The following is a 27,926-nucleotide window of genomic DNA, read 5'->3' as shown; positions in this document are numbered from 1 at the left end:
CTAAAGCCAACTGAAGTATTTGAAAAGACTGTTACAGACTTCTATGGCTTTTGGATCAGGCCATGATAACCTTGGAATTTAAGTGCCACACAGAATTGAGTAAACATCACCAAAAATTCCAAATTGAGTTTACAGATTACAAACTGAGTTTATAGATTATACAGTTTTTAAAACAGCGTGAAGTCCAGATGGGCTCCATCATTTGTCTAAATTCCTGGATTTAATCAGTATACATTCTGTATCTGATCCACAGGTTATTATAACTGTCATCTTGAAACTGATTCCTGGAGGTTATTTTTCAAAACTCTCAATTTGCTTGAGAATTGTTAGTGCAGCATCTTGATGGCTTGTTTGGTTTTGCGGTCACACACAGTCTGTTATCAATCTCTACTTTATGGGGATGCTTATATCCATCAGTATATGTTGGAACATATACAGAAAGTTACCTCCCACAATAATTAGCACCACATGCAGAAACACCCTTGAAAAGTAAAAATGATGAAGAAAAGCTACATTTGACTCTGTAATCGTTCATCAAGCCACTTACTGAGCTACAAATTTTTATTTAGGAATATAATCCTGATCCTTATGGCAACAGTTACTATTCATGAGCTTGCATTCATTGTACAAATCATGAGCTTGCATTTATTCACAAATTTTAGCTTTATCTACTTTGTAAGACTAGTTAACCACTAATTGTTCAACCCTGTGATTATATCCTCCTTACAAGAAACATAGGTCCAGACATACATGTGACAAAATAGAATTATTAAAATCCCTATTAAGCACATGAGTAGACCTGGACTACTCATGTTTAATATTAAGCATGTGCCTAATTCACTCAATCAGGGCCCGTAACCTGTACAATTCCTCTGTTTTCTTTTCTGAAATTACCAATAGTTGAAATCCCAGTGTTCAAGGTTTGTGTACTGTTTAGGTTTGTTTGTTTGTTTACAAAGAAATTCTCTTTAACTCTATATTGTATAGAGGAACTATTCAAATACTAAAAAGAAAGGGAAGGGAAGTTAAGACCAACTTATAACAAAATAAAGACTAATTTATGGGCACTACTCACCATAACTATGTCTAACCTGTATCATTTACATGTGTGTTAAATTATGTAATTAATACATTAATATTATTTTATCACATTCCTAATAAATGAACAGCACAGCATGCACATATAGTCATTGGCAAGAGTTTGTGTTGATGGCAAGCTATTCAGGTCGTCCTTGCCAATAAAAGCTTTAAACCACACCACGCTATCATGTAACTTGCTGTGCTCCATATTTAATAGAAAACAAATATTTCAGAAATATACAGCCTTTAAAAAAATCTTGGTACTATTTGTGTATCAATCCACATGTAACGTCAGACTCTCTTAACACCATGGGTCCAACTTTAAATTTTTTAAATCTCTAAAAATTATCCAAATTAGTTTTTCTGACATAGTAATGCTGCAATTTAAAGATCTCTCATCTTGTAAGCTACTTAGGCTAAAGATAAGAATTGTATCCTACTGGAAAAGAGGGAATTCCAGGCTTTCTAATGAGAGAAGTCCATTATTCCTGCACAAAGTCTTGGAATGTTAAATATAGTCCCAGTGGAGACGGGTTAGTGGGAAGAATGGAACTTGATTTGTAGCCCTCCAGATTGGATAGGAACAGTTCTAAACATGAATCCATGCAGTGGAACAGGTACACTTCCCATGGTAACAAATGTTCCCAAACATAGCAGACTTCTGTTCTAAAGGCACCTCTATCCAGTGCTCTGAGAAGTCACCCCTATATGTTAAATACAATCAGGCAGAATGTTGGTTTGCACTTAGTTTAACTTTGCAGTAAGACACAGATACAAATAATGTGATAAGTACTTTTGTACCAAACAATTAAATCTGAAGAACACTTTTACTTAAATGACAAAATGTTGTTATAAGGGCCCAATCCTGCAGCCCTCAAGGAAAATTTTGAATCCAAGTAAGGACTGCAGTAAGGATCAGAGCTGCAGGTGTAAATACCACCATCCTCATGGGTGCAGGATGTCTTTCTAGGGGCTTGTCTTAACTAGAAAAATTACACCGGGTCAGAACATGACCTAGAACTCAACTAACATGATGTCGAGCACAACTTTGCAGGCAGTGTAGATGCAGGCAGTCGTGTTCAACCCCACGTCAGCTGGTCAGTGTTCGTTAACTTGAGATTGTGCTCTAATTCAGTGTAGTTCTCTAGCAAAGACAAACCTCATGCTGCTGCTATGGTGGGCTTTGAGGGCACGCTGACTATGTGGATCCACTGGCTCATGCATTCACACACACACAGGGACTGGGAATGGGAAAAGGAGCATAGGAACCAGGGTGCCCTTTAGTTGTAGTAGGGTCATGCCACAGCTTTGAGGGTGGATTCTGTATATGCCAAGCCCATTTACTCAGACTTGGTATAGGGGCTACAACTTGGGCCTAAGTGAGCACCTCCATTTTCTGCCGAATCTTGTAATCCTTTCTATGAATTATTTACAGCCAAAGCAAAAAAAGGCCTTTTTAACAATACTGCCTGGAGCATATGTACATTTTGGAGTTCATTTTGCTGCCGTTATGTCCAGATAATATTTTTTTTCCTTTTCACCAAAGGCAGCTGAATTATTAAACTGTTGTCTGTTTGTGCATCCCTGGGACATGCAGACAAATGGAAGGATGTCCAAGTACTGGCTTCCCTGGCTTGTGGGTGAGTATATAGCTACAGTGCATAATCTTCATTCTTACCTGGCATTATCTGCAACACATGCCAAGGAGACAATTGCAAATGTATAATTGCATGAGAAAAACTACATTACTTTTCTGTCAATCATTTTTAAAATCAGACACTGCCATTAGGTCAACACTGTAAACTTCACTGGCTAAACTTTATATATTTATAATATCTGTATCACTAGAATTTAAGGGGCTTGCAGCAGCCTCCAATGTTCTCTTGCCTCCTAGAGAGCAGATCTCCAGGAACAAATCTTCTGCCTCTGTAACGAGGAGGCTCCCAAAGGGAGCATGATTAGAAGAAAGACAAGTGGAATTAGCAAATGACACACATTAATTCATATAATTCTCTCTGAAACAGGTAGACCAGGAAGGGAATATTTTGAATTTAAGTTCATTTCAGCCATAGCTGAAATAACATGTGCTTGAGGCTCCTTAGAAGTATAGGGGCAATAGGGAATTGTCTTGTTTCTCTGTTTTCCACATCTGTTAGTTAAATTAGAGTTGCAGTCCAGCACAGAGTAACAGCGGGTAAAATTGTGACAGTCCCTGGAAAATTTTAGGCCTGATCCTATTCTTACTTTCTTTGGTTTAGCACTGTGTAACTCAATAGACTTCGCTGGAGTTACACACCACTGTGACTGAGAACAGAATCAGGCACTTTAGCCCTCTCTCCACTAGAACATTTTGGAGCTGCAGCCACCACTGCACTTGTGAAACACCTGACTTCCATATATGAAATTTCTAGCAAAGGTGCACAAGTGTTCACAACACCACTGTGCTTGCATTGGATTGCACTACATTGGCCATGTCTATACTAGAGCCTTTTGTTAACCCTGGTTCAGATCCAATGTGAGCTCTAGTATGGATGGGCTACCAGCTGCTCACGCTGTTTTTAACACCATATCAGATAACGTTACTCAGCACAGGTCTATTTGACATGGTGTTAAAAAGAACTGAACGTTGTTATATTTACTTTCTTAATGAGATGCAGTAACCTAAAAACACATTCTCATGGTATTTATATAGAGCTTTACATCTTCAGAGCACTGCACAAACATTAATTAATCCTGGCAGCTCCCTTCTGAGTGTTATTTTCCCCCTATCACGGGAAAACTAAGGCAGAGAGGTTAAGACCCAAATTTTCAAAGTCTAAAGTTAGGCACATCAGTGACCTGATGTTTTAGAGGTGCTGAGCACCCCCAACATCCACTGACTGGTTTAGGCTCCTAAATTTGGCTTTAGGTGCTTATCTTTAGGCACCCAAGCTTGAAAATTCTGTCCCAAAGGCAGAGAGAGGCAGTGTCAGAGCTGAGATTACAGCTCGGGAGTTCTTAGCTCCTAGTCCTGTTTTCTGACCACAGTTTAAGAACCTTAAATGACTAATAGCATTGAAGAATCCTGTGGCACCTTATAGACTAACAGATGTATTGGAGCATGAGCTTTCGTGGGTGAATACCCACTTCGTCGGATGCATCAAGCTCATGCTCCAATATGTCTGTTAGTCTATAAGGTGCCACAGGACTCTTAATCTGGATCTGTAAAAGCAGCAAACACAGCTACCCTTCTGATACTTAATAGCATTGAGTGCTTCTCTAATAAAGTGATGCAGTTTGTCATTTGCACTGTAACTGTTAAGTTTGGCATTAGGTATAGAGGATATTGAGGAAAACATCAAGCTGCAGTGTGATGTCTTATGTTATGAAACTTTTTCTTGTTGTTAGGCATGCCAGGGGAAACAACCATTGCCATTTGCTCCATGATTATGGGAGGAATTTTTGAAATGTTTCCTAAACTGAAAGTTTGCTTTGCCCATGGAGGTAGGTACGGTAGTTTGCCTCAGAAGTGGCTGTTCTTGCTTGGTATTATTGAATGGTTCTGCTGTTTGATTTTGTCTGTTATCAGAGCAAATTCAAGCATTTAATTTTATATTATTTGAAAAACAACACTCAGTAAAAATATAAAAGTTAAAATAAAGACATAGGCCTATCTCAAAGGGGGTGATTTAAAAAGGAACAAGCCATTTAAAGGTGATTGTTAAAAGGAACCAGGCCTTGATATTCCTAATGAATCAATTTAGTTCAAATGTTCCAAAATAACTGGGTTTTGTGGTCTCCAGTTTCCAGTGGACTTGAGTCCACATAACAAAACACCACTCCAGCTGTCAGTAGTTGGCATCTTTGTTGATAGTCTGAGCAAAGAAGCTAAGGATTGAAAAGTCCTGGATACCAAAGTATCCACTTTTCTCTAGAGATGACCCATGTTGATCAGTATTGATATTTGGGTTTGAACTCACCAGTATGACCTACTGACCCTTTTGGAAGTCAGTGGGAGTTTTGTATGAGGAAAGATTTGGAGTGAGGCCAGAGTCTGTGGGTTGCTTTTGAAATATGCAGATTGGATAACACAAAATTTATCACAAGCAATGGATCATGCAGCCTTTGTGTAATACTTCTCGGTACCTTCTGCTTTCTGAAAATAAGCTTCTCATTGGCACCTTTAAGAGACTAGTTTTTTGACAAAAAATGTTCACTCAAAACCCAAGCCAGATAAGTCAATGCAGTTTTGAATACAAAAGGTTGCAGAGTCCAGTCCTTGATGTTTTGATATGTCACTAGGACTCAGTATGACCACACAGCAGATTTAACCAAAAGGAGTAATTAAAAGTCACCACAAATTACTTACTCTAGGTAAGACTTTTTAATAGCCCATCTTAATTATGCATTTATGATGAGCTAATAAGAGCAAAATGCTTATGGATGGTGTGGCGAAAAGGAAAAGGTGTAGCCTCTTCAGCATTGTCTGGCAACTTGTTTGGCAAAGAGAACATCAGAAGAGCTGAAGGTGAGTTGTTTATTCAGAATTTCTTTCTTTAGTTCCTTTTCAAATCTGAGCTGAGAGTAAATTGGAAACAAAATCAGAAGCCTGCACCAACTCAGATATACTCAGGAAGGAGCTGCTCTTGTAAGAGAGAAGACAGAAAAGGCACACAATAGGAGCAGAGGGAAATACAGAAAAGCTTATACCAATAAAGGAAGCAAACTAAAATGCAGGTGACAGATCGCTGTTTGTAGCGATTACAGAAACTTTGCCCACAGTGCTATTCTAAGCTCTCAAATATTATTGTGCTCCAGTGACAAAGGCAGAAATGTCAATGTTGTAGTTACTTCCACTTGTTTGTTTAAAGTGCCATTTTATATCAAGGTTTGTTTGTTTTTTTTAATAAGGTTAAAAATGGAAAAAAGATAGAAAGCTCTTCTAATTAGAGCTGTGATTTTGCTCTCAGGATTGTGTCTGAAAAAAAGACATGAAGCCATATCTCATATCCATAATGAAGCCCTCATGGCTAACTTTGTACCTTTACATTGGATTGCCTGCTGTGTGGTACAAAATCTATGACCAGGATAACTTTGCAGTATGGCTCATATTGTCATATGAAATCTGGTGAGCTCTAAAGATGCGCATCTGTTTTCTGGTGTATTGTTGACCTGGCCATTTTTCTGTTTTGACATGCAATGGGAAGCAATTTTCTTTTGAAATTATGTTCCTGAAGAGAGAGACTGGACAGCTGGGGAGGAAATGTGAGGAGAAGGGAACAGAGAGACTTTCGTCTCATGGCAAGAGCTGACACATGTCACTTGAATAATGGTTGTCAATGAGTATATTATTTTTTGGGGTGTGGGTATTCTCACAAATTCTACCTACACACCAGACTCAGTCCTCTTGAGATGCAAAAGTGAGACATCAAAACAAGATGCCATGCAAGTAGGATTTGCAGATCTTCAGAAACTGATATTCCCTCTTTTTCCTTGAATGTTTTGCTCTGTTGTGAAATTGATGATAATATGGATATTTAAATTATTATTGTTCGAGCTTCAGTGTTAACACTCGTTGATACGGATAGGGGAACTTCCCAAGGACCAATAGTTTCAGGTTGTCTACCAGCTGAGACAGACATCACTGCTTCAGTTTACATTGGGTTCATATTTCAAAGGTTTTCCTTAAAAATCATAAGGACTAGAGATCCAGCCTAGCAGGGTCTAGGAAACTGTTCAGTTTGCTTGATATTTGATTGAACTTAAGTGGATAGAAGATGTACAACTGTTTGGCATGTATTTTATGTATGTAATAATCAGATATGTCTATTTCTTCCCTCAGTGCATGAAGAATTTACTTGCATTGACCAACAGGGTTCTTACAAATGAAAGCCCAGTAATTCTGTCCATCAAATCTTGTAGTGCTTGCACTTATCCCTGTGCCATCACTTAAAATTGCCTCCATCCTCCCACACTACCTATCTCACAACATGTAGCTGACAGGGCTGATAATGTCTTCCAAAGGCGTGTCTATATCAGCCAGAAAACAATGGATGAATTGCTGGCCTCATTAAAGTCAATGGGACCAGGATTTCACCAAGCATCTAGCAAAAACTTTTGTGTGCTGGTTCCACTGCCACTATAAAATGGTCTTAAGACTGTACAGTTACTGTGAGCTGGCTGTGAAGGGGCGATCATGAGCAGTTCAGTAAACACTCTCGCTACCCAAAATAAGCTGACAAAATCATCTACAACCCCCAGCCACTGTTGGTCCAATGAGTGTGCTTCCCTGCCCCCTTTTCCCTCTCCCCCCTGCTAGTCTCAATCCCTGGTCAGGAACACTATATGCCAATCTTTAGCCATCGATGTGGCTCAATTCTTACAACGCTGGAGCCAAATCTTCTGCTGGAGCAAATTGGAGTTTCTCTATTGACGTTAATGGAATGATGGTTATTTTCACCATTTTATTACATTTTGTGCCTGGGTTTGTTTGTGATTAAGATGTCTTGCTCACTCTTGAGTATTATATGATACTAATTTCTATATAGCTGCACAATAACCTCTCTCTCTGTGTTGACAAATTAACTCTTTTCCTTCCTGATTTTTCAGGTTTTGTAAAGCAAAGAAATAATTTCCACTTTCAATACAATTACCTCCTTGTAGGTGGTGCTTTCCCATATACACTAGGGCGTATTTCCCATGGATTCAATGTGCGCCCTGATTTGTGTGCTGTGGATAATAAAGTTGATCCAAAGAAATACCTCGGTTCATTTTACACGGATTCACTTGTTCATGATCCTCGGGCCCTAAAGCTGCTAATCGATGTAATAGGAGAGGTGAGTTGGAACATTTCCTAGGATATATGGCTGATATGCCCAGGTAAGTCATACTGCGTTCAGTTCTTTGTTGAAGAACTCGAGTGGGAATCTTATGCTTCAGATATGGACACAAACAGAAAATTATTTCAGCCCCCTTTTGGCAGCTAGATACTTCCAATCCAAGTGGCTAGTTAGCATCAGTGGTGCAAGTAGATTTTAACTCTTACCAGTACTGTACCGACCCCTGACTCCACCCGCCCTCACAAAAAATGTTCTGTAACTAGAGCCCTGCAGGGATACAAATTTATACCCATGGATGTGGATATCGGCGGATAGAAATTGATATCTGCTGAACCTCAGGGCTCTCCTGGGAACCACAGCAGTGAAAGGAGCAGAACGTGGGGCCACCATTCCCAGGAGCCAGCAGCCCATGCTAGCAGCTCCTCTGGCATGGTTGTAGCCTCCCCCAGCCCTTCCACACAGCTCAGTCTCCTGTCTGGGGTCTTTACAGCCCCGCCAGAAGATAGGGCTGAGGGCGGGTTTGGGGATGGGATAGCCACACCAGCAGAGCTGCCAGCATGGGGAGTGTCAGCCCCACGTTCTGCTCCTTTTGCCACTGCAGTTCTCAGGAGAGCCCTGTGGTTCAGCAGATACCAATTTTTATCCATGGATATCTGCATCCACAGGTATAAATTTGTATCCATGTAGGGCTCTACAATTCATTCTTGGAATATTTCTTTCCGGTATGGCATACCAGCAATAAATGTCTTAATAGTATGGTGTGCCTGACCATACCGGCTTACTTGCACCACTGGTTAGGATCCAGTCAGAGGTGAAAGTAAACCATATGGTCTAGTATGGCGTACCGGCAAGAGCTGGTACGCCATGCTGGACCGGACCAGCATCTCAGGCGGTGATTTAAAGGGCCCAGGGCTACAGCCACTGCAGGAAGCCCCGGGCCCTTTAAATCACCTCCGGAGCTCCGGCAGCCAGGCTCAGGTGTGGATTTAAAGGTCCTGGAGCTCCAGTCCCTGCGGGGAGCCCAGGCCCTTAAAAGCGCCGCCCAAGACCAACTGCTGGAGCTCCAGATGCGCTTTAAATCAAAGGGAACAGAAGTGCAGGTGGATGGATAGATAGGGTTCCCCGCAGCGGCTGGAGCCTCTGGCCCTTTAAATCGCTGCCAGAACCCTGCCGCCGCTACCTCAGCCTTAGCCCCGAGCCCTGCCACCCTGGGGTAGCGGCCCCAGGGTCCCACAGTGATTTAAAGGGCCTGGAGCTCTGCCACGCCTGGAGCCCCAGGCCATTTAATTCATCCCTGAGTCCTGGGGCTCTCAGCCACCTCTGCAGCTGGTAGCTTCTGAGTGATTTAAAGGCCCTGGGGCTCCCAGCCACAGCCGAAGCCCCAAGGCCTTTAAATCTTGAAAGGCCCCGCCTCTTCCCATTGAGGCCCCGCCCTGCTCAGGACTCTGGCATACTAGTATGTCCTTTAAACTACTTTCACCCCTGGATCCAGTAGTTATTTTTCAACTGAGATTGGCCTTCCACAACATACTTAAGGAAGACCGTTCACAGCTGAAACTTGACCATTTCTTAACAAGTCCTCATTGTATAAAATTAATCCTAATATTTGGCATATATAAAGTATTAATTTTCACTTCCAAAATACCTTCCATCTGAAGATCTCAAAGTAGTTTACAAAAGTTAAGCCTCTGAACATCCCTGAGAAGTACCCCATGTTTATATCTGAAACCATTTTAAAAAGGGTTCCCTAGCATGGCTCTTTTTGTAATGTAGTTGGAGCCAAAGGGATCAGAAGTGCAGGTGGATGTACAAAACATATTAACAAGGTACAAAATACTAACACCTGACTAAACAGTGGGTGAAATCTTGGTCCCATTGAAGTTAAGTTAATGGGAGTTTTGCCATTTACTTCAATGGGACCAGGATTTCAGCCAGTGAATATAATCTCAGAACCTCAGCTGGTCTAAATCGGCATATCTCCATGAAGCCAATGGAGCTATACTTGTCTACATCAGTTGAGAGTTCTGCCTCATGGAGTTCTAGAAATAATGGGCCCAATACTGCAAATTGTTGTCATCCTTGTTCCCATGGATTGTGAACAATTCACTTCAGTGAGAATACTCACCTGAGTTAAAACCATCACAAGAACCCCAAACCCTAAGAAATAATCCCCAAGTGTTTTCATAAAAACACTTTTATTTGAGAAAATAAATTGTATTTCTGCTTGGGAAGCAATAAGCTGGAAAATCACTAAAGGCAATTCAGGGAAAATCCTGAATGGCATATTAAACAGAACAAAATGCTAAATATTTTAACTGTCATGGCAGAAAGGAAAGGAAATATTATAGTAGCTACCTGTTTAAATAAGAGTATGGGACAAAAAACCCAACCCTGAACTATAATGTCCCAAATACTAGTGAGACTGAATAGTCCCTTCCACAGGCAAGCCTGCAGAAGACAGCCAAATGAGTTTTCTCCCCAGTTACTCTATGGGGTGCAATGTTTGACTTTCCCTGGAAGCAGGCAAGAGGATAGCATCCAAACTCCATGAAACCTGGGATCTATATGGATCCCAGGGGATTACAGGAGCTCAGAGCCATCCATACAGAAAGCCTGTATCAGTGGGCTGTGGATCTCTGGAACCCACAAAGGGCTTCTGCATCTGGCAGGGGAATCCCCACCATGGAGGGGCACTGTAAATACAGCCTATGCCTTCTCCTTCCTTGTCCCAGCCACTGCTTGCTCCCTCACAGCATGTTTCACTGGACCCTCACAGTGCCCTCCCCAGGGAAGAGGGGGTTGCTTCCACAAGGGCTCCTTCCACATACAGATCTCAGAGGCACACCGTGGCCAATGTTTTCTCTCCATCAAACACTAAAAAGCTAGTTAATTACCAACTTTCACCACTAGATGTCTGTGCAGACAGCTCTAATTAATAGATTGTATAGCTGGCACAGGGGTCTTTTTACTAGGCAGAGAAAAAGAACAACATGTAAGAAGCAACTGATTACAGTTAACTATGCATTCTGAGCACAGTCCACAACCCACTGAAGTGAATGGACTTTTGGATCAGGGCCTCTGTCAGGATACCCACCATTTGTGAGTCCTTACTCCTGCATGCAGCTCCCCCACAGTGTCTGTGCAGTGGAGACAGACTTAACCATTCAAAGATGTCCAAAAGACTCAGCAACATGATAGCACAATTAACCACCCAAAATAATATAAGGAGAGTTCTATACACAAAGCTTCACATCATAAAAGGCTATCGTTCCACTGAGTAAAGACAGAGTAAAGACCAAGTAGCTTGTTAAAGTCACCAGACTCTAGAGATAGATTTACAGTGGGAGCTGTATGAAAAGTCCACGGTGACAACTGAAACCATGCAACCTAGGTTTATTACAAAAAAAACAAACCCTCACCAGGCTGTTTGTCAAAAGCATTGCTAAAAGCACTGTGCAATAGAGGATCAGCCACCTCCAATGGCTTCCTTGTGTATAACTTTGAGGAGAATTTCCCCAACTCTGTCCTTGTTTATAGGCATGTTATAGCATTCTCAGCAGAACTGCTAGTCCTATGGCATGTTTGACACACAGATATTCCCCATGAGGCTCAGTGCATGTAGGTTGTGAGCTCTCTGGAGCTGGGACTGTCTTTTTTGTTATTTATCTGTAAAGTGCCTAGCACTGGGGCTCTGATCCTAGATTGGGGCTCACAGATGCTACCATACAAATGATGATAATAAAACATGTACATTCTATCCAGGCTTTTCTACTGCACTTTGTGATACTTTTTTGATCCAATGCATCTATTTTTGCAATAGATATCAAGATTTTAGTACATATGATCCAACCTTCAGGTTCATGACCCATTTGCGTTTTGCCTCAAAGATTTATGGACTTGCAGCCCCTGCATTTTCACTTACTACTCCACTGAGTTCTTTTCTTTTCTGCAAAAATCTCTCCAAACCTTCAATTTACCCTAATTTTATAATAATAAACTAATTTAGTTGGGCATATTAATCCCTGGTATATTTCCATAGTTTTTCAATATTATTACAGCACAAGAGACTGAGCCTAGCCCTTTAATTTTAAGCTGTTCCTTTAATGTTACCAGATTTCTTCCCCTGATTATGCAAGTGTAAAACCATTTGGTGTCTTCTTCCTCTCCCTTTTACAATACTGTGAGAAATGCTATGCTTTCATTCAGTAGATTTAAGTGACTTGCAACTGGGTGATTCAGCATTCTGGAGGTTGCTGAGATTCCAGATCCTTTTTCTGGGTTGGCTAATTTTATTTTTAAAGACTGCACTGGAGGAGTCAAGCAGAAGAGGAATAGAAGTTGCAAACTCATATGTGACTGAAAGGCTTAAAACATAAAGTTAATTAACTTCTCAAAAAGCAGATTTCAATGAAATTCTGAAGAATGAAGAATCTGTCCCTTGGAATACTTTCCACATTTGTCAGTGGTACCTAGAGAAATCATTCTTCTCTAGCGTATATATAGTGAAGTATGATTCTATCCCACTACACAAGTATAGTTGTCTGTGGGGAAACATATGGGAGCCCTCCTTGTAGGATTAGCTGCAACTGTGGCCTAACCTAAAATCCTGGAGTGAGACTGGGAATACTTCAGGGAGGCCTAAAATAATATGGTGAACATCCATCCAAAGGGACCACACTGGCTCTGTAGACTAAAAGGGCTTTGGGGTGCGGTAGGAATGGTTGTGATAGGCAAAGCAGAGGACTCAAGAGAAGAGAGTTCCAACCAGCCAGAAGATCCTCCTCCTGCCCTCACCCTGAAAGACACCAAGACAACACCCCCACAGGAAGTGTATCATCTAACAGGAAATACTGATTTCATATGAGTACAAAGCAATGATCAGACACTGAGCCAGGCCTACCACCAGATGGCAGTGGTCAACAGTGAAGTCATATCGTTATACCTCAGTTGGTAAAACAATGGCCTGACTTTGAGCTCAGAGGGAAAGGCCACAAACGTGGTCCAGTATATCTTGCAATTGCATGAGAGGTGTAAATCTCTAGTTACTTTTGCAAAACAGAGCCTGTGAAAGACTCAACAAACCCAATAAATGGTGTACAAGCAAGCCACCCATCTGTGTGTGTTTAGGCCTTGTGACCGAGTGCTGTTACTACTACAGAGTCTGGAGTCTACATTCCTGGTCAGAGGGTAAGGACCATTTGAGGCAGTAAAACAAGTGGGTCCAGTGGCCTATGAGACCTGACAGCTGGGAAAGAGAACAGAGACACAACTGTACCATATTAACCTTTTAAAGACTTGGAAGAACAGAGAGTGATTGCTTATCCTCCTGACCCTGAACTAGGTCCCCAGGCACCGTGATCCAGAGTTTTGAGGTCACACAGGTGGAGGAAGATCTCCAACCGGAACAAAAACCCCAGACACAGCACCTGGTCAAGTTTTTCCCCTGAGTATTTTCAGCTTTATTGGGACAAACTCACCTGATCTACCACCACATAGCTACAGGAGGAGAGCAACGAGTCCAGGACACCCCTCAGCTGCATCCTTGGATAAGATGGAAAACTGTCTGGAAGGAGTTACAAGCAATGCTAGATCTCTGGGAGGAGAAGAGTCTCACCATGAGTGGAGGCATCCTATTGTGCTGGTACCAAAACCAGAAGACACACTTATCATTCTATCCAAATTTAATGCATACCCAATGCCCAAGGTAGATGAACTGTTGGAATGCCTAGAAGCAGCCAGATATATCACTACTCTGGATTTTACAAAATGGTACTGGCAGATCCCTTTGATGCCTGAGTCCTGGGAAAAGCTTTACCAGTTTTGCACCATGCCCTTTGGCTTCCACAGGGCGGCAGCTATGTTCCAACAATTGATGGACTGAGTGCTTAGGCCATTGCTTACTCCCTGTGTGGCCAATCTTTATGACAGTTCTTGATAGCCAGAACTGGAACAACCGCACACAGTATGTCACTCCTTGCTGGAGGTGCAGGACTTACAGCAAACCCAGCGAGATGCAAGGCATAAGAACAGCCATACTGGGTCAGACCAATGGTCCATCTAGTCCAGTATCCTGTCTTCCAACAGTGGCCAATACCAAGTGCTCCAGAGGGAATGAGCAGGACAGGCAATCATCACGTGAGGGGGTATGGACCATATTAGAGTCAGCTGCTGCTTTTAGTGAATGAAATGGGCAGCCTCAGTGCTGCTTTATGTTGCATAAGTTTGTAATGGGCCTCGTAAGAGCAATTACACCCACCCCATTTATCCCTGGCATGCCTCCCACACTTGAGAGGGCCAGGAGCAGGTGACAAAGAGTCTGCCACACCAGCTTTACACTAGCTGGGAATTCCCTTACACAAGGGACTCCTCAGCCAAAGCAGCACAAATGGCACGAAGGGGAAGCAAGGAGTGCACGTTTTTTTTTCAGAAAACTTTTGATAAAATTTCATGAAACATTGTGGAATCCAAATTTTGCTTGAACTTGTTAAACACATAACAAATTGAGATAATTTCTATCAGGTATAGGAGGCAGCAAGTGAATATATAATAAACTAGAAAGGCAAGCTTCTGAAGGAGACACTAAAGGCCAAATGCTGCCACTCTTACTCATGTTGAATTGCATCTTGCTCCACGAGTAATTTCACTGATTCCAATGTGATTACTTACAGAGTAAAGGGGATGAAACCTGGACCTAAATAAATGGTAGTTTGGCTTCCTATTGCAGTATTGCCAAACCCAAGCATTGCAAAAACTGTCAGATCCCCCAAATCATGAAATTGTCTTAAAAATCACGAGGGTTTTTTTAAATAACAAATTTTGGGTTCTTTTCCAATGTCTTCTGATCTGTGCACTGTTAAGGTGCACTCAGGTCATGTGTTAAAACTTTTCTCTGCACCCATATGGTGTTGGGAATTTACTTTTTATTTTTTTTTAAATTAAAGTGGAAATTCTCACATAATCACTTGTCTCCAGAAGCTAGGACATAAAAAAAAAAAAAACCACCACCAAATATTGCAACACTTGCAATGAAATCATGAGTAAGGCTAAGATTTTGTCATGGATATTTTTAGTAAAAGTCACAGACAGGTCAATAATGAAAAATTACGGAAGCCTGTGACCTGTCACTGACTTTTACTAAAAATATGCATGATAAAATGGGAAGAGACTGCAGCAGCTGCCGGTGGCTGGGAGCCCTCTGGTTCTTACCACCCATGGGGGCTCAGAGCTCCAGGGTCCCTCTGCCCCCAGCCATGGTGGAGGGGATCTGCAGGGGTCCCCCTGCTGCCATCACTGTGAGGAGTTGTGGGGGGGTCCCCCTGCCATGGTGGCTAGGAAGCTGTGGGGGTCCCCACGCCTCACTGCAGCAGTGGGAAGCTGCAGGCATCACTCCTGCCCCTGTTGCCATGGCAGGGAGCTGCCAGGGTCACCCTGCCATCACCACAGTGGGGAGCTGCCAGGGTCCCCCTGCCTTGCCGCAATGAGGAGCTGCCAGGGTCCCCCTGCCCTCCCTGTGGTAACCAGGGACTACGGGGGCCCCCCTACCCCACCGTGGTGGCCAGGGAACTGCGGGTATCCCCCTGCCCCCATAGTGGCTGGGAGCTGTGGTGTACCTGCTGCCTCAGGCGGTAGGGATACCTCACAGCTCCCTGCCGCTGTGGGAGGTGGCAGGACTCTGCAACTCCCAGCTTCGGGGCTGACATCACAGAGGTCTTTGGAAGTCACAGATTCCGTGAATTCTGCAACCTCTGTGACAAAATCATCGTCTTAACCATGAGCACTAGGAATACAGTAAATGTAAAATGAATGCATGCTGGGCTCAAAACAAAAAGAGAAACAATGTGATAAGGGGCCTAGTATGACACTGTAGGTTTTGCAGATGAAAGTTAGAAGTAGGACAAATAAATCTCCAGTGCATAGCCAGAAACTAGGCTGAGAAGGCATCAGGTGCATGCATAGATATGCATAGGCATAACTTAATGTCTTTGCGGGACAGCTATCGCCTGGAGTTTATTATGCTGGCTTGCAGCCCTTAAACATTAAAAACCCAGAAACTGCTTTGAGTCATGTATCTTTAACTCCATCCCTCCAAAATTCCCTGTGCACTTTCTCAGTTAGAGCCCACAACGTAGGTCAATTAACCCAGGGGAGAACTCCAGAGGTACAACATCTGCTAGGTGGAAGGGGAGCAGGCAGTAATGCAAGTTGCGGCAGCCTCCCCTCCACCAGACAGCATACAGTAGGCCAGCGCAGAACAAGAAGCTGCGCAGTGCTGGCCAGGGGCATCACCAGGCTGGCCACAGAATAAAATAGTTCAGTGCATCCCCACATGACCTTTTCCTGGTAGGCTACTACAGGGCCCTCAGAAGAATGCAAAGCTGCCTCCTCTCAGCCAAAGCCTCCCCTGCTGTCTCCCTTGGGGTGAGTCCTGCTAGGAAGGGGCACAAGGCTGGAGCCAGGAGATATAATTGTGCACCAGCAAGAGTAAACCTGTCTCTTTCTCTTTCCTCGGTATATATTTATACTACTGAAACCTTGTTTCAAGCTCACTTGTTTCATATATTGACACTCTCTTTCCTCAGATACTTTCTCACATAAAGTCACCAATGTAAAAAGAAAAGCCTGATGCTCTTTCAGATTCTGGTACTTTAAGTTTCAGGTCTTATGTTACTGTGAAACAAATTCCGTTATAGTTACAGTTCTTTTGAGTAAAAATGTCCACTTAGGTTAATCACCAGCAATTAGGGCTGTCAATTAACCACAGTTAACTTAAGCGATTAACTCAAAACAAATTAACTCAATTAAGAAAATTAAACACGATTAATTGCCGTTTTAATCACACTGTGAAACAATAATAGAATATCAGTTGAAATGTATTATAAATATTTTCAGATGATTTCTACATTTACAAATATATTGATTTCAATTACAACACAAAATACAAAGTAACAGTGCTCACTTTATATTTTATTACAAAAATTTGCACTGTAAGAAAGATAAACAAAAGAAATAGTATTTTTCAATTCATGTCATAAAGTACTGTAGTGCAATCTCTATCGTGAAAGTGCAATTTAAAAATACAGATTTTTTTTGTTACATAACTGTGCTCAAAAACAAAACAAAAAACTTTAGAGCCTACAAGTCCGCTCAGTCTTATTTCTTATTCAGCCAATTGCTAGGACAAACAAGGTTGTTTACACTAACAGGTGATAATGCTGCTCACTTCTTATTTACAACGTCACCAGAAAGTGAGAACAGGCATTTGCATGGCACTTTTGTAGCCAGGGCTGCCCAGAGGATTCAGGGGGTCTGGGGTCTTCAGCGGTGGGGGGCCCCTCCGCCGAATTGCCACCAAAGACCTGGCACTTTGGCAGCAGGTCCTGGGGTGGAAGGACCACCCCCCGGCGCCAAATTGCTGTCAAAAACCCGGAACGGAAGAAGCTCCAGGGGCCCAGGCCACGCGAGAGTTTTCCGGGGCCCCTAAAAACTCTCGTGGGGGGCCCCTGCGGGGCCCAGGGCCTGGGGCAAATTGCCCCTCTTTCCCCCCCACCCCGACGGCCCTGTTTGTAGCTGGCGTTGCCAGATATGCTAAACATTCATATGACCCTTCATGCTTCGGTCACCCATTCCAGAGGACATGCTTCCATGCTGATGATGCTTGTTAAAAAAAAAAATGCATTAATTACATTTGTGACTGAACTCCTTGGAGGAGAATTGTATGTCTCCTGCTCTGTGGTTTTACCCGCATTCTGTCATATATTTCATGTTATGGCAGTCTCAGATGATGACCTAGTTGTTCAATTTAAGAATACTTTCGCTGCAGATCTGACAAAATGCAAGGAAGGAATCAATGTGAGGTTTCTAAAAATAGCTGCAACATTCGACCCAATGTTTAAGAATCTGAAGTGCCTTTCAAAATCTGAGAGGGACAAGGTGTGGAACATGCTGTCAGAAGTCTTAAAAGAACAACACTCTGATGTAGAAATTACAGAACCCAAACCACCAAAAAAGAAATCAACCTTCTGTTGGTGGCATCTGACTCAGATGATGAAAATGAATGTGCATCAGTCTGCACTGTTTCGGATCATTATCAAGCAGAACCCATAATCAGCATGGAAGCATGTCCTCTGGAATAATGGCCAAAGCATGAGGGAGCATACAAATGTTTAGCATATCTGGCACATAAATGCTGTGCAACATCCGCTACAACAGTGCAATGCAAATGCCTGTTCTCACTTGCAGGTGACATTGTAAATAAGAAGCAAGCAACATTATCTCCTGTAAATGTAAACAAATTTGTTTGTCTTAGCAATTGGCTGAACAAGAAGGACTGAATTGACTTGTAGGCTCTAAAGTTTTATATTGTTTTGTTTTGTTAGTGCAATTATGTAACAAAAAAATTTCCATATTTGTAAGTTGCACTTTTGCGATAGAGATCGCACTACAGTATTTGTATGAGGTGAGTCAAAAAATACTATTTCTTTTGTTTTAACCTTTTTACAGTGCAAATATTTGTAATCAAACATAAGATCAGATAAGCACTGTACACGCTGTATTCTGTGTTGTAATTGAAATCAATATATTTGAAAATGTAGAAAACATCCAAAAATATTTAGATAAATGGTATTCTATTATTGTTTAACAGTGCAATTAAAACTACGGTTAATTGTGATTTTTTAATCTCACGATTAATTGCGATTAATTTTTTTTATTGTTTGACAGCCCTATCTGCAATCTATGTCTTATTTAAAGCAGAGCTGCAATGTTAAGTGGATCTATTCATATGTCAAACTACAAATCCTCAGTGAGAAAAAGAATTTAGGCCATGCTCCTAGATAATAATTAATAAATAACATGCTAAGACTTAAGAGTCCCATACATCTGCAAAGTGCTTTACAAACATTACCTAATGAATCCTCACTATACTTCTGGGAGGGAGGTGATTGTGAATAGGCATTACAGTCACCATTTTATAGACGGTGATAAAACCAAGGCACAGAGAAGCTGAGTTGTCCAAAGCCATTCAGCAAATCAGTGGCAGAGCCACAATGTTCCCAAAAGTCCTTATTTATCAGAAGTTCATCAGATCAGTTCATTGGCAGTAGTGTGATCAGCTGTAAAATACTTTAAATCAGAGGAAACTAACAACAAAAGCTAAATTGGGATAGTTTACACCAGAGATTCTAGTGAGAGAGGAACAAAAACCAGCGCATCAGACTTTCTTCTGCTCTGGCCCACATAAGGAACCTTAAATAAAAATGTAAGAATCTCCCTAGATTGGTTGATCTTATCTGACACACTAAATTTCATTCTCCTTTCCAAATAAATCCATCTAATAATATTGTACAGTATTTTATGCTGCACACGGAAGAAACGACGTTTCTCTCCTAGGTGTGTATTCTGGAACAGAAAATGTCCCAATATCAGTAAACATATTGTAAATCAAGTAGCATCCTGAGGTGTTTAAATACACAGACCCTAATACGTTTCTCATGTAAACTGTTCTCAGAAATTGTATTAGCAGACAAAAAAGGTATACATTCTCCTATTCTAATTTGACCCCAAGGTTTTTGTAGTGAAGCAGATGCACACATACAAAATACAACCAATTTGCAGATTCTACACTTTCATGTATCTTCTTGTACAGATTCTTTCAGAGACCCCAGGGTGACACCTACTGGACACAGAAAAAATTAAGCAGCATTTGGCAAATAAAATAAATCCTATCCTAAAACACCTGAGAACATGCTTCATGGCTTTGTTTTAATACTGCCAACCCCAAGCATTCCAAAGTTGTGGTTGTTGGATTTAGTATGCAGATGCTGGGTGGTGCTGATGTCCTGTGATATACAGGAGGTCAGACTAGATGATCTAGTGGTCCTTCTGGCTCTAAAACTCTGACTCTAAAAATATATGCAATGTTGTTGTAACTGTGTTGACCCCAGGACATTAGAGAGACAAAGTCGGTGTGGTAATATATTTTATTGGGCCAACTTCTGTTGGTGAGAGAGACAAGCTTTTGAGCTTACACAGAGTTCTTTTTCAGGTCTGGGAAATTAATTCAGAGTATCACTGCAAGCCAATCTTATTACAACAATCTGTAACCCACTAACAACACACACACACCTAGCTGCTTCCCTCCCACCTCCTTTCCTCTCTATGACTGGAGGGGTGTTAATGGGCTACTTCACACTGAATGGTCCCCTGATATGTGTTAACTGCTTATGGTAAAATAATCTGTTCCACCTTGTATTGAACAGTGACACTCTAAGGCTATGTCTACACTAGCACTTTTGTCGGTAAATTTTTTGTTGGTCAGAGTGTGAAAAAAAACACTCCCCTAACCATAAAAGCACAGGTATAGTATGGACAGTGCTAAGTCGGCAGGAGACACTCTCCTGCCAACGTACGTGCCACTGCTTGTTAGGGGTGCTTTAATTATGCCGGTGGGAGAACTTTCTCCTAACAGCATAGAGAGGCTAAACAGGAGATTTTGCAATGGCACAGCTGCAGTGATACATCTGTGCTGCTGTAAGGTCCATAGTGTAAATATAGCCCAGGTTTCCCAGATCTCCGTGTGTGTGATTTGATTCCATCCTGGAATATCAAATCTGGTAGTCTCTGGAGGACTTCTGACTTCTTAGAGATGCATGTATATAAGCTCTCTTACCATGCTTGATGAGACAGAAAGGTTGGCTCTTTTTACATTTTGCTCTCAATTGTTCTTTAAACATCAGAGTTAAATAGGTGTGCAACAGGTTGTCAGTTTTTGCCTGACACTGTACCATAACAGAAGCTGATCCTGCTGGAAAATGTGTGTGGTTTTCTGACTCATTTTTGCAGATGGCTCAACCAAGAATAAGGAATGGTGCTCCCTTTTTTAGAATACCCAAGATGTAAACTGACCAGATTCCTAAAAGGCATCCTGGGAGCAGCCAAACCCAGGGTGAAGGTTTGGGCTGCACTTTATACTAGTTCCTTTATATGAATAATACCAAGCCGAGGAAGGCAGTAAGTTTTCACTTGGTAGAGTTAGTGTGGACTACATATAGAGCAAACTGGGGAAACCTTCTGATCAAAAGGGGGTTTTAAACAGCTTAAAAATCTCTCTCCCTCTCAATTGCACAGCTTTTAGTCTCTGGTCTCTTACAATGTCCTAGTTCCATTAGTTTTCCAATTACCGCAGAATCTTTCAAGTTACGCAAGATATGGATTTATAATGGGAAAATCAAGCAGAAATAAAACTAAGCTTTCAGATGTTCTTTACATCCCATAAAGGAAATAAACCCATCTTTTCCCCTTTACAGGCAACTTAACTATAGGACCACCTGGTCATGACCCCATTATGAATCACGGTATTGCAGTCAACCCAGGTCAGAACCCAAAGAAGATGAGTGTTGGATACTTTGTTTTATACATTTCAAGGCAATATGAGATTACTTCAGTTAACCAAACTAGGAAGTGTTTCATTGTTCAACACATTCCTGCAAAGGGATATATGTTCTTTCCATATGCCAAGGATTTACATTTTGAACTTTCCATGTATCAAGATGAAAACACACCCAAGCATAGCTAGCCCTTAAAATCATCATTCTTGGGTTATCCAAAAATCTGTTCATTCAAATTTGTACAAAATACAGGAAACCTTGGGAAGTGTTCTTTTTTGGGGGTTGGGTTTTTTCCAGAAAACAAAACTTAGAATCTTAAAAATGATTGAAACAGATACCACAGAAAATCTGTGCGGCATATACTCATCATTTTATACTGTTTTTAAGAACCCCACAGAGGATGTGCAGCTCTTTTATGAAATGCCCAATTTGTTTCTGTTTGCAGGACAAAGTTCTTTTGGGAACAGATTACCCTTTTCCACTAGGGGAACTAGAACCTGGAAAACTGATTGATTCTATGGAAGAGTTTGATAGTGGACTAAAGGTAAAATTCTTTACATTTTTTTATTTCAGTTTTTAAGCTTCCATTTTTAGGGCCTGACCCAAGGCCCTAAGAAGTCAATGAGAGTTTTCCATTAACTTCAGAGGGTATGGGATTAGTCTTTAAGAATCAGTTCCCCACAGCACTGAAAGCACATGCACGTGCTTGATTTAGGCCTGGTCTACACTACGCGTTTAAACCGAATTTAGTAGCGTTAAACCGATTTAACCCTGCACCCGTCCACACAACGAGGACCTTTATATCGATATAAAAGGCTCTTTAAACCGGTTTCTGTACTCCTCCCCGATGAAAGGAGTAGCGCTGAAATCGGTATTGCCATGTCAGATTAGGGTTAGTGTGGCCGCAAATCGATGGTATTGGCCTCCGGGCGGTATCCCACAGTGCACCACTGTGACCGCTCTGGAAAGCAATCTGAACTCGGATGCACTGGCCAGGTAGACAGGAAAAGCCCCACGAACTTCTGAATTTCATTTCCTGTTTGGCCAGCGTGGAGAGCTCACCAGCACAGGTGACCACGCAGAGCTCATCAGCACAGGTAACAATGCAGTCTCCTGAGAATCGAAAAAGGGCTCCAGCATGGACCGCACGGGAGGTACTGGATCTGATCGCTATATGGGGAGAGGATTCCGTGTTAACAGAACTCTGTTCCAAAAGACGAAATGAAAAAACATTTGAAAAAATTTCCAAAGCCATGATGGAGAAAGGCCACACCAGGGACTCAGTGCAGTGCCATGTGAAAGTTAAGGAGCTCAGACAAGTCTACCAGAAAACCAAAAAAGCAAACAGAAGTTCCGGGCCAAGGCCGAAAACATGCCGCTTCTACGCTGAGCTGCATGCAATTCTAGGGGGGTCCGCCACCAGTTCCCCACCCCTGTCCGTCGATTCCGAGGTGGGGGTGGTAATCTCAGCATGGCTGAGGATTCTGCGGACGGGAAAGATGAGGAGGAAGAAGAGGAAGACAAGTTTGCAGAGAGCACACAGCACTCTGTTCTCCCCAACAGCCAGGAGCTTTTTCTCACCCAGATGGAATTACCCTCCCAGCCCTCCCAAGCCACTAGCCCAGACAATGAAGCCATGGAAGCAAGCTCTGGTGAGTGTACCTTTGTAAATATAAAACATGGTTTAAAACCAAGCGTTTTTAAATGATTAATTTGCCCTGAGGACTTGCGATGCATTCGCGGCCAGTACAGTTATTGGAAAAGTCTGTTAACATGTCTGGAGATGGAGCGGAAATCCTCCAGGGACATCTCCATGAAGCTCTCCTGAAGGTACTCCAAAAGCCTTTGCAGAAGGTTTCTGGGCAGGGCAGCCTTATTCCGTCCACCATGGTAGGACACTTTACCACGCCGTGCATGTAGCAAGTAATCGGGTATCTTTGCATGACAAAGCCTAGCTGCTAATGGTCCTGGTGATTGCTGGCATTCAAGCAACATCCGTTCTTTATCTCGCTATGTTATCCTCAGGAGAGTGATATCGTTCATGGTAACCTGGTTGAAATTCAGGAATTTAATTAAGGGGACAGAGATGGCCATTCCTACTGGGCTGTTTGCCTGTTGCTTAAAAGAAATCCTTCCTTGCAGGTAGCCAAGCAGGGGGAGGGGATGGGGGGGAATGGTGCTGAGCTTTTTCTCTTTTGGCTAGCAGGAATCTTCCCTGCTACCAGCCACGCGGTGGGGGAAGAAAGGGGGTGTTTAGCAGTGATCTTCCATGATACCTGCCACGCGGTGGGGGGAGGGGTAAAGCGATCATCCCAGATAATTGGATGTGGGGGGTGATTTCTGCTGCTGCATGTTAACAGGAAAGAAGCAGCACTGAACGGGATTTGCTTGATATTTGGGAAAGGAGGGCACTGTGTATATGAAGGCTGCAGAAGCCGAAAGATAATGGCTTACCATGGACGCATGCAAGCTGAATTCTGCTGCCCGGACCTGCGTCTGTGAGATCTTTAACACCAGAGCCGCAGGCACTCAATATTAAGATGCAAAATGCGACCTTGTAGTGAAATCACATGTGCTATGTAAGGTGAATAGTGTTGTTCACCATGAAAGAGTATAAGCATTGTTCTGTAAAATGTATCTTTTTAAATACTTCTCTCTCTTTTTTCCCTCCCTCATGCAGCTGCAAATTTTTCAAGCCTCCCTACTCCATCCCGAAGGCTATCTCAGATAAGGCGGTGGAAACAAAAGATGCGAGACGAAATGTTCTCGGAAATCATGGAAGTGACCTGCAGTGAAAGAGCTCATCTGAATGAGTGGAAGGACATGGTATCAAATTACAGGAAAGATGCCAGTGAACGTGAGGACAGGAGGGACCAACGTGAGGGTAGGATGGACAAACGTGAGGAGAGGAGAGACGCTCGAGAGGTGGCGGCAGGAAGATCAGAGGTGTAGGCAGGAAGATCAGCGGTGGCAGGATGCAACGCTGAGGCTGCTGCATGATCAAACTGACACCATCCGACATCTGGTGGAGCTTCAGGAACAGCAGCAGGGTCACAGAGTGCCACTTCAGCCCCTGTGTAACCACCTTCACCATGTTCCATATCTTCCTCACCCAGACATGTAAGAACGCATGGGGGAAGGCTTCGTGCACCCGCCCACTCCACCCCCGTGGACAGCCCAACCAAAAGGCTGTCATTACTTTGAAATTTTTTTAGTGGCATTTTCCTTCCCTCCTATCCTCCTCCCAAACCACGCCCGGGCTACCTTGTCAGTTCTCTCCCTCTTTTTATAATGACTTAATAAAGAATACATGATTTTTAAATGATAGTGACTTTATTTCCTTAAGCAAGCTGTAATTAAAGGGGGAGGATGGGTTGCTTACAGGGAATGAGTCAATCAAGGGAGGGGTGGGGTTCATCAAGGGGAAACAAACACAGCAGTCACACCGTACCCTGGCCCATGATGAAACTCATTTTCAAAGCTTCTCTGATGCGCACCACTTCCTGGTGTGCTCTTCTAATCGCCCTGGTGTCTGGCTGTGCGTAATCAGCGGCCAGATGATTTGCCTCAGCCTCCCACCCTGCCATAAAGGTCTCCCCCTTACTCTCACAGAGATTGTGGAGCACGCAGCAAGCAGCAGTAACGATGGGGACACTGGTTTGGCTGAGGTCAGAGCGAGTCAGTAATGTGCGCCAGCGTGCCTTTAAACGGCCAAATGCACATTCTACCACCATTCTGCACTTGCTCAGCCTGTAGTTGAACAGCTCCTGACTACTGTCCAGGCTGCCTGTGTATGGCTTCTTGAGCCACAGCATCAAGGGGTAGGCTGGGGCCCCCAGGATAACTACAGGCATTTCAACATCCCCAACTGTTATTTTCTGGTCGGGGAAGTAATTCCCTTGCTGCAGCCGTTTAAACAGAATAGTATTCCCGAAGATGCGAGTGTCATGAACCCTTCCTGGCCATCCCACGTGGATGTTGGTGAAACGTCCCTTGTGATCCACCAGTGCTTGCAGCACCATTGAAAAGTACCCCTTGCAGTTTACGTACTGGGTGCCCTGGCGCTCCTGTGCCAAGATAGAGATATGGGTTCCATCTATCGCCCCACCACAGTTAGGGAATCCCATTGCAGCAAAACCATCCACTATGATGGCATGTTTCCCAGAGTCACAACCTTTCGTAGCAGCAGCTTAATGATTGCTTTGGCTACTTGCATCACAGCAGCCCCCACAGTAGATTTTCTCACTCCAAACTGATTCCCGACTGACCAGTAGCTGTCTGGCATTGCAAGCTTCCAGAGGGCTATTGCCACTCGCTTCTCAACTGTGAGGGCTGCTCTCAACTTGGTATTCTGGCGTTTCAGGGCAGGGGAAAGCAAGTCACAAAGTTCCATGAAAGTGCCCTTACGCATGCGAAAGTTTCGCAGCCACTGCGAATCGTCCCAATTGTGCAAAACTATGTGGTCCCACCAGTCTGTGCTTGTTTCCTGGGCCCAAAATCGGCGTTCAATGGCTAGAACCTGCCCCATTACCAGCAAGATCTCCAAAATGCAGGGGCCCACAGTTTGAGAGAATTCTGTGTCCATGTCTTCATCACTCTCTTCGCCATGGTGCTGTAGCCGCCTCCTCCTCGCCTGGCTTTGCAGGTCCTGGTTCAGCATAGACTGCCAAGAATGCGCGAGGTGTTTACAATGTCCATGATTGTGGTCTTGATCTGAGCAGGGTCCATGCTTGCTGTGCTATGGCGTTTGCACAGTTCACCCAGGAAAAAAGGCGCGAAACGGTTGTCTGCTGCTTTCACAGAGGAAGGGGTGAGGCTGTACCCAGAACCACCCTCGACAATGTTTTTTGCCCCATCAGGCACTGGTATCTCAACCCAGAATTCCAAGGGGCAGGGGAGCCTGCAGGAACTATGGGATAGCTACGGGATAGCTACCCACAGTGCAACGCTCCGGAAATCGATGCTAGCCTCGGTACATGGACGTACACCGCCGAATTAATGTGCTTAGTGTGGTCGCGTGCACTCGACTTTATACAATCTGTTTTACAAAACCAGTTTATGTAAAATCGGAATAATCCCGTAGTGTAGACATACACTTAGATATGCCTTTAAGTATGTGCTTAAGTGCTTTGTTGAATAGGGATAGACTGCTGAATTGGGGCCTAAACAGGTTAGGAGAGCTGTGAACTGTGCAGCAAGCTTCTACAATATACTCCATAGTGAATCAGGAATTGAAGAGTGAACAATATAGCAGTGTGGAATTGTGCAGCCAAGGAGACAAGGGTGGGGACCCCAGAGCCAATATGGAGACACAGAGCCTTGTGGATCTTTTGAGATCTGTTCAGCTCTGTAGGAATCTACCCGGTCCCGAGAGTGGAAGAAGGTCTCATTTTGTGGGACAGTTAGGGAAAACTCTCTACACCCACCCCCATAGACAGATACAGAGGAATCCTCGTAAGATCATTTCTCGGCTCCTGCATCCCGGGCTTCCTTCAGCAGGTAATTCCATGGAAAGAGATTTCCTGAAACATTATTAATAGAATCCTATTTCCATATCGTAGGTGTTAACATACACAACATTTGTAAGGTTCGCTATAAAAATATACATTCTTTTACAGGATAAACTCAAAGCTGGCAATGCTCTGGCATTTTTGGGTCTTGACAGAAAACAATGTGAATAACTTTAACAGAGACCAAATTTGTATCCTTTTGTACATTTGTGTACATGCCTACATATGTGTATTTCCACCATTTCAATGTCAAGTAAAATCTACTTATAAATGATAGTATTTACTGGTATTCTCAAAGTAAAAGCAAGGGCACTGGAAATCCATGTTTGAGAATTTCCGTGTCCTAGGGATTTAGGTTGTACCTGCAGATTTTTGGGATCCCTGCTTTTCTACAGAGATTTCATTTCTTTCAGTTGTGATGATGATAGCCTTCTGAATACGAATGAATGCAGTGTTATCAATACCAGGTTTCTTGGAGGCAAATATAGCTCAATGAGCATTGTGAATTTCTCTCCTTTATTTCAGTTGTTAACTATGAAACCTAATGATCATAATCTAAATATTAATACATAAATAATACACAGTGTGATTCAATGTTCCATTCACTTAAAAGGGTATTCTTCATGAATAAAGCTGCATGTTTTAAATGTGAAAATGTTAATGGTTGTTTCTAATTTTTTATTTTATTTTTTTATTCTCAGTGTAGAACTCCTTCCCCAACTGACAAGATTATTTTCTTTATCTAGGATGTCCCAGGTTTCTTGGATGGTGAAGGGTAGGTTGAAACCTGAGCTTTCAGTATTGTTGGGTGACTGCCTGGACAACCTCTTTCTAAAAGCATTTTTAAGTCACTGGAATGGTAATGCATTGCCCTTATTCTTTCCCCTCTCATTTGCTCAGGTTTCAGTACACTGGTACTTGTGAAGTCATAATCTCACTCGTACTCTAGTCTTCCATAGAATCTTCCAGGGAAAGAAAGACAGAAAATACCTGAATTCCTAATGTAGCTGAGCACCTCCATCCTACTTTACAGACTGAACCTAAAAGATGCTGAACACCAGCAATTCTCATGGATATCATCAGCCTCTGTTGAACTGCAAAGGAAAAAAATTGAGCTTGCATCTGTTTTTGCT

The 27,926-nt window shown here is 42.8% G+C and overlaps 1 protein-coding gene across 5 annotated transcripts in view; it reads left to right on the top strand.

Annotated features, from left to right (window-relative positions):
- The window catches only part of ACMSD (aminocarboxymuconate semialdehyde decarboxylase), a 94,455-nt gene extending 66,886 nt beyond the window's left edge, over positions 1-27,569 (top strand). For 2 of the 5 annotated variants that reach the window (XM_050916034.1, XM_050916033.1), the window contains 5 exons: positions 2,627-2,720; positions 4,468-4,563; positions 7,723-7,895; positions 21,729-21,827; positions 26,902-27,441. In XM_050916034.1, the coding sequence (XP_050771991.1) occupies positions 2,627-2,720; positions 4,468-4,563; positions 7,723-7,895; positions 21,729-21,827; positions 26,902-26,964 (525 nt within the window). In that variant the 3' untranslated portion in view covers positions 26,965-27,441. Of the gene's footprint in view, positions 1-2,626; positions 2,721-4,467; positions 4,564-7,722; positions 7,896-21,728; positions 21,828-23,963; positions 24,650-26,901; positions 27,442-27,494 lie in introns of those variants that run through there. The other 3 variants (XM_050916036.1, XM_050916037.1, XM_050916035.1) reach the window with 3 other exon arrangements.
- The last annotated feature ends 357 nt before the right edge of the window (positions 27,570-27,926 follow it).

The sequence above is a fragment of the Gopherus flavomarginatus genome, chromosome 10 (genome assembly GCF_025201925.1).
Source record: "Gopherus flavomarginatus isolate rGopFla2 chromosome 10, rGopFla2.mat.asm, whole genome shotgun sequence".
Taxonomy (NCBI): Eukaryota; Metazoa; Chordata; order Testudines; family Testudinidae; genus Gopherus; species Gopherus flavomarginatus.
This window is presented reverse-complemented; position numbering and strand designations above follow the sequence as displayed.